The 13,148-nt window shown below is 42.7% G+C and overlaps 1 protein-coding gene across 2 annotated transcripts in view; it reads right to left on the bottom strand.

The window, feature by feature from the left end:
• The window catches only part of ARHGEF6 (Rac/Cdc42 guanine nucleotide exchange factor 6), a 94,225-nt gene that overhangs the window by 73,278 nt on the left and 7,799 nt on the right, over positions 1-13,148 (bottom strand). For both annotated transcript variants that reach the window (XM_030210111.1, XM_030210112.1), the window contains exons 4-6: positions 7,164-7,258; positions 3,869-3,964; positions 2,511-2,633 (exon numbers count right to left, since the gene is read on the bottom strand). In XM_030210111.1, coding sequence (XP_030065971.1) covers positions 2,511-2,633; positions 3,869-3,964; positions 7,164-7,258 — 314 coding nt within the window. The remainder of the gene's footprint in view (positions 1-2,510; positions 2,634-3,868; positions 3,965-7,163; positions 7,259-13,148) is intronic.

Here is a 13,148-nt window from a genome sequence, read left to right as displayed (position 1 = left end):
TGGGCTTGTGGCTGGGGAGACTTGACCTCCCCAAGCCTCTTATACTGGATGCCTATAAATACAAGGAGGGTTTAACAGAGAAGGGGATGTATTATTGCAAAGGGGCATCCCTTTCGATTATGCCCCTCCTGATCTACTATGGTCTCTTTTGCAACTTCGCTATCGGGATACCCTGTCTTCCCTGTGTTGATGATATCTTTGAAAAATACCTTGTTCCGAACCGTGCATTTTTGAACAACATTTGGCCTCCCACCTGGTTCTAGTTTAAAAACTGCTCTATCTCCCTTTTAAATGCCGATGCCAGCAGTTAAGCTCTGGAACTCGTTGACGGAGAATGTGGTAACAGCAGTTAGAGTATATGGGTTTTAAAAAAGTTTGGGCAAGGTCCTGGAGGAAATTAGACAGACATGGGGAAGCCACTGCTTGTCTTGGGATTGGTAGCGTGGAATGTTGCTACTATTTGGGTTTCTGCCAGGTACTTGTGACCTGGATTGGCCACTGTTGGAAACGGGATACTGGGCTAGATGGATCATCTGTCTGACCCAGTACGGCATTTCCTATGTTCTTATATACTGATATTCTACAACTCATTGCAATATTTAGAATACTGCCTTTTCCTAGGTAAGATCCTTGTTGTGTGAGTTTTGGAAGTTAGTGCTGTAATGTCATACCACTCTAGGTTCTTAGTGACTTGTTTTTGTTAGCGGTATGTATTATTTCACAATATGCCTGATACGGAGTGAGTTTATGTTTGCTGTTACTCAGATGACACTAGAATCTTCAAGGAATATGTTGAATATAAGATTATTGGTGATAAAGTATCTGACATTTTTTTTTGTCTATAAGTCCTAAATGTCCTGGGTCTGTTTTATACCCACTGTAGGAGGAAAGGTCAGGAGCTTCTGTGGATGTAGAATATATGTTTAGATTTAACACTGAATGGGGAAGCATATAAGTACATAAGTATTGCCATACTGGGACAGACCAAAGGTCCAAAAAGCCCAGCATCCTGTTTCCATCAGTGGCCAATCCAGGTCACAAATACCAGGCAAGTATCATATCTCCCCTCAGTCATTTTTTCTCCAAGCTGAAGAGTCCCAGGCGCTTTAGCCTTTCCTCATAGGGAAGTCATCCCATCCCCTTTAACATTTTCGTTACCCTTCTCTGCACCTTTTCTAATTCCTCTATATCTTTTTTGAGATGCAGTGACCAGAATTGAACACAATATTTGAGGTGTGGTCACATCACGGAGCGATACAAAGGCATTATAACATCCTCATTTTTATTTTCCATTCTTTTCCTAATAATACTTAACATTCTATTTGATTTATTAGCCACCGCAGCACACTGAGCAGAAGGTTTCAATGTTTCATCAACAATGACACCTAGATCCCTTTCTTGGTTGGTGACTCCTAATGTGGAACCTTGCTTTACGTAGCTATAATTCGGGTTCCTCTTTCCCACATGCATCACTTTGCACTTGCTCACATTAAACGTCATCTGCCATTTAGACACCCAGTCTCGTAAGGAGGAGAGGACTGTAGCCCAATGCGGGCTGAAAACTACACTCCCTTCCCAACCACCACTGTAGCCTAAAAGCACAAAGCCTGCAATGCTGCCATCACTGATTTTGGGAGACGGGGTTGGCAAAATACAGACAGTGGCAAGGGGGTGGGATTTATCTTTTTAAAAAGTTGTCAACCCTACCCAGGAACCCTAAAGTAAATGATTCAAAAAAAGAAAGCAATGACTGGAGAGTAATTGAGTTTTAAAAAAAAATTACAGGTCATCTCCGACATTCCAAAGAATGACCACAGCTAAGTGGTTTCAGAATTGGGTTTTTTGAGCTGGTTATTTTCAGTATGTGCTCCATGACTGCCCAAACATCCAACAGTTATCACCCAAGGTTAGTAATTTACTGGATTCCTTCACAATGCCATGCCATGTCTACAAAAAAAACCTTGCTACCTGGGCATCAAACCACCTCCTTCATTCCTCAGCACCGCTGCCTTTATTCGCCCCTGTTTCTCAAATACATGGTGAAACGTATATCAATGTGATCAGAAGCTTCAGAATGTTCCTCACATTTCTTTTTCCACTTTTGGAATAGAAGCTTTCATGGAATTTATTTTTGGTTCAAATGTTCAACACAACAAAAGAATATTGAGCATAAAAGCAACAAATCCTTGGGTCTTAAGACTCAAGAGTTTCTTGCCACTTACTTTAAACTATAAACCCCCTTGTAGAGTCACATTCTAGGGCCTGAAATTCAGGTATTATGAATTCATGCTAATTTACAACTACAGTTATGTGTGCTACTGTACTAGCATGAACCAATGCCATTAACATGTACTATTTTACTGCAGGCTCCATTTTATGCAATGGGATCTAGCTACTAGTAAGGCAGGTTAATGGTATTAGTGCACATTAGTAATTCCAGCTGTTAGTCTCATAAAAGGCTTCTATCCCACAAAATCTCTTTGAAAGGTTCTGCACATCCAGCTACCTACCTGTGTTGTGTTAAAACATTAACAGCTGTGGGATGGTTCGCACAGTAGGTAAGGTACAAAGACTTAAACTGGTGCAGCAGATTCATAAAACAGCCGCCCACCTTTTGCTGATTTTCAGACAACCTATTGGAAAAAAAAAAGGGAAATTTAGTACATTTGTATTTTCAACCATCAAGCAAAGATATTTTATATACTATTATTTAAATCCAACAATGCAGCAGCACTTACTCTATAGCTCTAAAGAATCCTTGGCAAGACCCCAGAAGTGTTTTTTTTTTAATGTAGGAAATTAACATGAACACATTAAACTTAGAAAGGTATCGAAAACGCTTTCCTGTAATGTAAGCAAGATATACTGTCAATTTTTGCAAAACCTCTTAAGCATAGAGGCAGACGGTAAAATCTTAAAAGCGGGAGGAAAAAGCCTCAGAACCCTACCACCTTCTTTACAAGAAAAACAGGATTTAGCAGGTAGTGACCTCAACTGCATACAAAACTTCCCAATGGCCATTCTGGCTATATGCAATGCAATAAATTAATTACTGGTAACCCAATATCAAAAGCATGACTTATCTTATACGCAGCGTGTAAAACAAGAACAGATCTAGCTGACTAGTTTCACCAAATGGCTGCTTCAGGACAAAACAGGATCAAAGACAAATACAATAAACTATATAGTGAAAATGGTGGTAGTGGAATAACTGGGATTCAGATGTTTGCAGGGGTGTGCTGGTAAATTTTTAACAACAGGCTCTTTCTCCGAACGTAGCCAGCTTTGCAGTTGGAAGGGCCAGCGGTGGCCCGGGGGGGTGGGGGAGCAATACTTGCCTCTCTTTCCTCCTTCCCTTTGTGCGGGCACGCTAGGCCTACCTTTGCTGGCAGCCAATAAATGGACTGCCACCGCTCCCAACGTCTTGCTCTAAGCAGCATGCTGGAACTTCTCTCACATGCTTGAGAAGTCCCAGCTTGCTGCCCAGAGCTGGAATCAAGGAGCGGGGAGCAGCAGCAGTCTATTTACTTGGCTGGCAGGGCTCAGCATCCCCACCAGCAAAGTAAAAGAGAATTCAGCAGGGGGCCCAAGCCCACATTTTGGGAGCCAGTTGTTAAAATAGCCATGGAGGGCCTTACTTTAACAACCGGCTCATAAAATTCTTAAAAACTTAACAACCGGCTCTTGCGAGCCTGTGAGAGCCTGCTCCAGCACACCACTGGTTGTTTCTCTTCTCATGACGCCACTTGGAACTAGAGACCATTAGAGCAGAAGTGCTAGAGCCAAAAGGCTAGAGTTCAGGAAGGGAATCATTCATGCCCATAATGAGGACTGGCAGCTCCACTCGTCTGGTCTGTCATATGCTTACTTTGCACACTCCTCCAAACTCTGATGTAGTGTTTGCTGAAATGCACATATTTCCTCAAAGTTTCCTAGTAAGGATGTAAAATCCAGTGACCTGAACCTAAAAAAAAAAAAAAAAGAACAGGGTCAGTGGGTAACACATTCTCATCAGGCTCTACAAGCTATTTGCTATTTATTTTTCTTCCTGTTTTGAACACAGTGGGGCCAATTTTATAAAGTGCAGAAAAAGGAACCAGAGAGAAATGTCCCTACGCTGAAAGTCACAAACATGTGGTGCCTTTACAATAAATTCTCTTTCACAGGTTAGCGTTAGAGGGAGGAGTGGGAGGTTGGGAAAGGGGGAGGGATACCATGAGATTGTTTGCTTTGGTTTTATGCTTCTATTTTACATCTGTTGTTAACAAAGAGAAGCTTTTGGTTGGGTCATAATGTTCTATATTCTTCTTGCATAACTGTTTGTACTGTAGAAATATGCTAGCCCTTGCTCTCAGTAAAATACAGGCCAACGGCTCAGGCTAAGGAGCTAGGCCTCTCTTAGAAATCAAAAATCATCTCTGATACAAAGTACATTTTTCTGCAGCACAAGCTGAAGTGAGTTCCCAGAGAGCTGGCAAGGGAGGGGGCAGTTGCTCTTGTCCACAGTCCTGAGACTGGCACCTACAAGACGTCATGAGCAAGATTGTTGTGGTTATGTAGAGATAGTACTGGGTCAGCTGCACCCCGGGTGAGAACATCCAAAGGAGGGGGCTAGGGGAAGGTTTGGGGAACACGTGAAGTCATCTCACAAGATGCGCTCTGAGCATATCTTGTTTATACTTAGAGCTTGATAACATGTGGAGTCATTTTGATCAACTGATAAGGGCCAAGAGCTCTAGTGAGAAAGCTAGGGTCTATTGGAATGAATGGGGCCAAACTAGCATAAAAATGGGAGTCAGAAGGGTATTAGATCAGAAGACTTCAGAAGGCTGGAGAGAGAGACGTGTCGTGAACTGCTATACCATCATATGAATACCTGCTTGCCTGTACCATCTTTGGGTGAGATGACAATGCTAATAAACTATATTACTCTATCTACTGAATACTGGGCTCCTTTCTAATTGGGAAGGTTGCTACTGCCTGACGGTGTAAGCCTGTCATGAGCAGATACAAGGTTGGGGTGATTAAGTATCTAGAGGGGATATGCAGTTCTATCCAGGATAGTAGAGAGAGCCCCTGGCTTCCGCTGCCCAAACGAGTGAGGCAGACCTAATAAAATAAACAGTACCGAAGGGAAAATGGGGGAATGGGGTAGAGGGGAGGGCATTAAGAGTTGGGGAGGGGTTTACAAAGAGACAGCTATTGATGTTCACAACAAACTGTGACTCAGTTTACTGTTCTGTATCGATTATACTTTATTTTCAATAAAAATATTTGAACTTAAATTCTCTTTTACATGTGGAAGAACATTGTTCGCCCCTACTTAATTCTATAAAGTGCACCATAATTTAAGAGCCAAAATGCTGGGCGCTACATGTCCTCTGCCCATTTAAAGTGTGCCAAATAATCAACCTCTATGCTTATAAATGTAGGCCCGACACTCAGATTTATGAGTCCAATTTATACTAGAGTGAAGAAGTAGCTTAGTGGTTAGAGGAGTAGGCTGTGAACCAGAGACTAGTGTTTGAATCCCACTGACACTCTTGACCTTGAGCAAACCACTTAACTCTCCACTGCCTCAGGTACAAACTTAACCCCCTGTTTACAAGGCTGCACTGTGTAAACTTGTCAGCATTGCCGTGCGGCTTTGTAAATAGGGGGGGTTAGACTGTAAGCCCTCTGGGGACAGGGAAATACCTGCTGTACCAGAATGTAACTCACCTTGAACTACTATGGAAAGGTGTGACCTAAATGCTAAAAATAAATAACATAAACCTAGTGCTTAAAATCAATGCTAAGCTTTTACATGCCCTAAATCCACACCCTGTTGCCACCCACTTTTTATGCTCCTAAATTCAGGAATTTAATGAAAATTGAGTATAAATTTATGAACTCGCCCCTAGCAAATTTTCAAAGAGGCCAATTTAGGATCATAATTTTCAAAGCTAGGAACATAAATCTGGTCAGATACAAATGTATTAAAACATACTTTGTCCAAGAGTGTCTAACATTTAGCTCAAAAGGGCAACTGTTGCCATTATCTGGCTATTAACCACTGATTTTAGTTGCTTGTTTTGTGTAGGTGGAAAACAGGGGCGTAGGTAGACAACAGATTTTAGGTGGGCCTAGGCAAGAAGTGGGTGGGCACCAAGTATTCTCCCCCCCCCCCCCCAAAAAAAAAAAATATATATATCTCAGCTGGCAAGAAAACGATTCTTTCCACCTTGGTAGTCTGAAGCAGGCATGACTGAAAACTGAGAAGGCACAGGTGCCGGTATCGTGGAGAGTAGTGTTTTCATTACCATCAGGGAGAAGTCTTCAGCTGGCGGAGCTTGGGATCCCCACCAGCTACTGCTAAACATGTGCTACTGTTGGGTGGGCCTGAGCCCGAAGTGGGTGGGCCCTGGCCCATCCAGGCCCACCTTTGGCTACGCCACTGGTGGAAAAGCAGATTATAATTCATACCAAATTATGATCTCTTTAAATTCTCACCAATCTCTAAGGCTATTTTTAGCACAGCAGTAAAATGACCAATTTTTAGAATTTTTGTATAAATGGAAAGATTAACGTGTGAGCCCTTACAGCTACCTATTTTGTAGGCAGTAAGGGTTCATGCGTTAATCTCATGCTAATCAGCACACGACAATGTATCTGAGCTAACTAATCATAACAGACATGCTCACTCTCTGCCCACAGACACGCCCCCTCTGTGGCAAAAATAAAAAGAAACATTTTTAGGGAATAGTGTGCATACACTAACCCAGCACTTACCGCAGGACGGTAAAGCCCTTTTAAGCTGCGGTAAGCACTCATTAGTGCTTACCGTAGCTTTATAAAAAGGGCCCACAGAATGCTAACATAAACCACCCTACGTGCTCTTACTTTGCAGGCGTGGACATTTACACCAGCCATAGATCATAAGATTGTATAATCTAGGCGCGTGTGCACCCAGCCCAAAATCTCCCACCTGCAAAGTACAAACCATTGCATATTGGAGCATATTTACAGAACGCAGTGTAGCCAGAAAATGGTTATTTACACATGTGTATAAATAACTGGAATACCAGCATTTATGCATGCTCCTGCTGCCCGTAACTAGGTGGCTCCTTATAGAAAACCCCTAATTGTGCAGACAGACTCATAGAATGTAACTTATATCTTACTTATCATCAGACTGCAAGGGTCTCAGGTAAGTTCCCAGCAATAAATTAAGTTCTTTAGCATAGTCTCGTTCGGTATCCAAAATATTCTGTAATACCTACAAGGAAAAGTGAGCACACGAGGAATATTTATTTGCAGCAATGGCAATATTAGGATCATTTATAGTACGTGTGACTATTTGTAGTAATAAGGCAAGATTTTGACAGTAAGCACCCCACCAGTGAATTACTCATTATGCTCATGCAGCTCCTTACGAAGGGGCCCTTTCACCAAGCCACGTAAAAAAAAAAAAAAAAAACACATGGCTTTTCCGCACGCTGAGGCCACTTTTAGCACAGCGGTAAAATGGCTGCATTTTTCTTTTTTCCCTTAATGGCCAAGCACTAATTTCCCAATTACCATGTGGCCATTAGCACGGGAGCCCTTACTGCCATTTATTTTGTAAGCACTAATCTGGCGCTAATCGGTTGGAGCGTGGCAATGCCCCTGCGCTAACCAATAAGCGCAGGGAATGTCTACTCTCCACCCATAAACACACCCCCTGTGCTAAAAAGTAAAAACTATTTTTAGCATAGAATTGGCACGCGGCGATCGGCAAACTACTGCAGCATGCCTCAGCGCCTCCTATAGCAGTGCTTTTTGGCACATGGTCGGCACGTGCCCCTAACACTTAAAAAAAAAAAAAATCATCAGACCCAATTGCTCCACTTTGCACAGTTTAACTGAATCCGCAGTAACCACCTTTTTTAAAAGACAGTCAAATGTAGTCCTACAGCCCAATCTGTGGCATGCTGTGAGAGTACTGTGTCCTGGGTAGGTTATCTCCCAGCACTAAAGGCTGCAGATGTCAGCAGACCAGTTTGCCTAAATTCTTAAGGCCTAGTGAGCCTCTGACTTACGATAAAGAGCAGTGAGTGAAGCAAAGAAGAAAGTACTGGCACTACAGTCTAAAAACATCTCAGCATGTCAATGCAGAAGGCTGAGTAATCGTGCATTGTAGGAACATTTTCTAAATGTAAATAATAATAGTAATAATAACAGCTACAAAGACATTTCAACAATGTCGTAGATAAAACATGGGGCATGGCATGACCAATATTTTGTCAAACACTGCTTCAGCAATTAGACGGGCATGAGACCAGAAACTGGTTTGTTTTGCCCTGCCAAACAAAAGATGTTCTGCTGCCCCTTTAGCTCGATCTCTTTCTTTCACTGCTAATACACTGTTCATGATTCCAACAAACTTCCTTTAGAGTCAATACAACTAATATTTATGTCCATGATTATATCCCAAGTGGTGCAAAAAACAATTCTAATAACTTATCCACTGCCAATACCACAACCATGTAATATCAAGACTGAAGAAATGGAAACAAGGTCGGGAACACCTAAAATCCGCTGTACCCTCATGCATGCATGTGGCTACTTTAAAACTGTATAGAATTAAGTGATGGTCTCTTATTCCACAAGGAAACTTCCAAGCATTATTCCAATATTCTGATATTATAAGTTGTGCAAAGTTAGACTTAGTATTAACGTGTTTGTTTAATACATTAAGGGGTGTGTCTACTAAAGGGCATTAAATCCTAACGCGCACTTAGGGCGCCTGAAAAATCCATGTGGTAAAAAAATATGCTTTGCCGTATTCGCTAAAGTAAACCTAAATTTTACAGAAAAGGTTTAAATTTCTGCGCAGTATATACAACACCACCGAGCACCTGTCCACATGACCAAATTTGGTCACGTTTATTTAGGCCATGTTTTACTTGGCATAAATCCTAATGCCTATATAGGCGCAGAGCGGGTTACGGACCAAGAAAGGGATCTGGGTGTCGTCGTCGATAACACACTTAAACCTTCTGCTCAGTGTGCTGCTGCGGCTAGGAAAGCGAATAGAATGTTGGGTATTATTAGGAAAGGTATGGAAAACAGGTGTGAGGATGTTATAATGCCGTTGTATCGCTCCATGGTGCGACCGCACCTTGAGTATTGTGTTCAGTTCTGGTCGCCGCATCTCAAGAAAGATATAGTAGAATTGGAAAAGGTGCAGAGAAGGGCGATGAAAATGATAGCGGGGATGGGACGACTTCCCTATGAAGAAAGATTAAGGAGGCTAGGGCTATTCAGCTTGGAGAACAGACGGCTGAGGGGAGACATGATAGAGGTATCTACTATAATAAAAAGCAACCTCAACGTTCTGAGGACACTGACGTCACTGAAGTCAGTCAGTCTCCCAGAACGGTTCGTGGATTCATGGTGGTGAAGCCACCCCACAGACCCGTGCCCCGCCCTCGCGTCAAACGTCATGACGTCGAGGACAGGAAAAAAAAAAATCAACTAAACAAACGGTTGACACCCCCCCTAAAGCTGCAGCTCAACACAAGGACCTCCAGCACCCCCCCCCCCCCCCCGCAACAACCCCCTCCTGAGACACCCACCTTCGCGTTGCTTTGCCGGCGGGGGACCCGAAACCCCGCCAGCACAAGCCCTGTCTGCTCACTACAGCGTCATCTTCGGCGTTCCTAGCCTGTGGAGGCAGGGCTTCTGTATGTCTGACGTCCTGCACGTGCATGACGTCAGACGCACAGAACTCCGCCCGGCACAGCTACCAACGCCGACGATGACGCCGTAGTCAGCACACAGGACTTGTGGTGGCGGGGTTCCGGGTCCCCCGCCGCCAAACCAACGCGAAGGTGGGTGCGATGGGCACGGTGGGTCGGATGGCTGCGGCCGGATGCATTGCCGTGGGTGGGATGGTGCCGGGAGGGGGGGCATCGCACCTCACACGCAACTGCTAAATTAGGAAAACCTTGCTAGCGCCCGTTTCATTTGTGTCAGAAACGGGCCTTTTTTACTAGTATAAAATAATGAGTGGAGTGGAACAGGTGGATGTGAAGTGTCTGTTCACGCTTTCCAAAAATACTAGGACTAGGGGGCATGCGATGAAACTACAGTGTAGTAAATTTAAAACAAATCGTAGAAAAGTTTTCTTCACCCAATGTATAATTAAACTCTGGAATTCGTTGCCGGAGAAAGTGGTGAAGGCAGTTAACTTAGCAGAGTTTAAAAAGGGGTTGGACGGTTTCCTAAAGGACAAGTCCATAAACCGCTACTAGATGGACTTGGGAAAAATCCACAATTCCGGGAATAACATGTATAGAATGTTTGTACTTTTGGGAAGCTTGCCAGGTGCCCTTGGCTTGGATTGGCCTCTGTCGTGGACAGGATGCTGGGCTCGATGGACCCTTGGTCTTTTCCCAGTATGGCATTACTTATGTACTTATAATAATGCACATACATTTTAGAAACGCCCAACCTACGCCCCTTTTCATCTGTGCGACTTGGAATTTACATGCATCATATTACACGTTACAGAATACGCTTAGCAAGTTGTGTGAATAAATCGTAATTAATGCCAGTTAGTGCTAATTGTTAACATCCAACTGACTGTGCTGATTACATAGTTTACCAATTAAGTTATGTGCATTGTTATAGAATTCGCTTCAATTTCTTCGCAGAAATTAAGGCATGATATATGGAATTTGGGAGTTAGCGTGCGTAAAACACTTACTCAAGATACATGAAAGTGTTTTGCAGTAGGTAACAGTTTAGTGCATGCTAAACACAAGTTATTTATTTTTTCTGATTTTTTTTTTTGCTGGGGGCATGGCCTGGATGGGGAAACATTAACCAGCTAGTATCTCCGCATTAGAACACGCTATCTGGTTAAAACCATGAGCCCTTAGTGCCTCCTAAATAGGAGGTGGTAAGTGCTTTCTCGTTAATTTCTTCAGGTAACGCACATTAATGCACACATTAGCGCTCAACCTCAAAAAAACACTGAATATACCCTATACCTTGGTCGTGCTAGAAATGGGCTTAGTGCGTACTAACTGGGAACTTTCCTGTGTACTAAGCCCATTTCTTTTTTTTTTTTATTTATTCTTTTATTCATTTAAACAATATTTACAAGAAACATCTTGCTTAGGAAAGTGTCGTATTAGTAGGAACTATTGTAAAAGGAAAATATTTCTCAAAAACAAGCATATAAATCTATACACTTTCAAATTTATACGACACTCAAGTCCATAATGGGAGATCCAAGATATCAGGTAATCTAAGGGGAGAAATAATATAGGAAAAAAGTTGCCAGGTAAATCATTCTCTGCTAAGAAATTATACATTATTCTTTAAAGCATTCTCCATTTTAACTGAGGCTACTAATGCTGACAGATGTTCAGGTTCAGTAAATACATATTTCTTCCCCCCCAGCCTTACTATGCACTTGCAGGGGTACCTTAAAAAGAAGACACCCCCCAAGTGCAAAATTTCTGGCTTAAGGAGTAAGAATTGTTTCCTCCGTCGACGTGTCTCGTTGGAGACATCAGGAAATAACAATATTTTGAGACCCAAAAAGGGATTCTCTTTATTACGGAAAAAAAGGCGGAAGATCCAATTCTTATCAGGAAGTAGGGCAACAGTCGCCACCAAAGTAGCGGCTGTGACCAATTCAGAGTCAGAAGTCTCAAGCAAAAGAGAAACATCAATAGGTTTTTCAGTCTCTTGATTCAAGTTCCTTTCTGGGACATAATAAACTTGGGATAAGGGTGGAAAGTCCTTTTCCTGAACATTCAAATTTTCACGAAAATAGCGTTTCAACATATCAAGAGGAAAAACATTTGGAATCCTAGGGAAGTTAACGAATCTCAGGTTATGATTTTTAGTATAATTGTCAAAAGCCTCTGATTTACGCCTGAGATTAGTTACTTCTTTTACCATCAAAGTTTGTAACGATTCCGTCTTCATAACCCTTTGGTCAATTTTTTCCATTTTCTCATTTAAAACTTTAAACTCTTCCTCTTTTTTTTTCAGGTCACTTTCAATAGTCTTTACTCTAGGCAAAAACTCTTCATTTTGCTTAAGGAAACATTGTCCCAGGTTGGACATTAAATCCCACAAAGTGTCTAAAGTCACATTCTTTGGCTTAGCTACTAACTCTTTAGGAAGTTCAAACCTTACTGAAGACTGTAAATCTGCTGCACTTCGACCCTCAGTTTCTCTCTCCTCAATAAATGATGATGATATGGGCAAACTTCCCTCCATTCCTTCCCCCGATGGTAAAGACGCTTCTCCCCGAAGTTCTTTCGGGTCCCCTACTCCTTCCGAGGGAGACCCCGTCGGGTCAAAGAGGAAGGAACTGGCGCCAAGCGGTTGAGGAGGAGGAGTGCGTGCAGCGGGGCTTAAGGTAGTTTCCAGTCCGGGGGAAGCCAAAGTCTCCCGTTCGCCGGCGTTCCCAATCGGAGGCGTTCCACCTTCTTGTATAACTTCCCGTGGCCTCATGAATCGATCCAAAGGACCAGGTAACGGGGGTAAATGCGGGGAAGCTCTGCCCGCAATTTTCCCACGGCGTTTAGGCATCGTAGGAGCGAGGTCTAGGGCGTCTTAGCAGGGCGCAGCCATCTTTGATCTACTAAGCCCATTTCTAATGAACACAAAATATAGGGCATTTTCAGTGATTTTTTTTTCAGGTCATAGTAACATAGTATATGATGGCAGATAAAGACCTGAACAGTCCCATCCAGTCTGCCCAACAAGATAAACTCATTTTACATGGTTTGATTTGTCCTTGCTATTCTCAGGGCACAGACCGTAGAAGTCTGCCCAGCACCATTCTTGTACTAAAAGTTCTAAAGCTAACGTCAAAGCCCTTTAAATTTGCACTCCAGCCCATCCATATCTATTCAGTTAAGATCAGGGCGTAGACCGTAGAAGTCTGCCCAGCACTGGTTTTGCTTCCCAATTATCAGCGTCACCACCCAATCTCTGCTAAGATTCCGTAGATCCATTCCTTCTAAACAGGATTCCTTTGTGTTTATCCCATGCATGTTTGAATTCCATTACCATTTTCATCTCCACCACCACCCGCAAGAGGGCATTCCACATATCTACCACCCTTTCCGTGAAAAAATACATCCTGACATTACTCC

This window comes from Microcaecilia unicolor, chromosome 7 (genome assembly GCF_901765095.1).
Source record: "Microcaecilia unicolor chromosome 7, aMicUni1.1, whole genome shotgun sequence".
NCBI lineage: Eukaryota > Metazoa > Chordata > Amphibia > Gymnophiona > Siphonopidae > Microcaecilia > Microcaecilia unicolor.
This window is presented reverse-complemented; position numbering and strand designations above follow the sequence as displayed.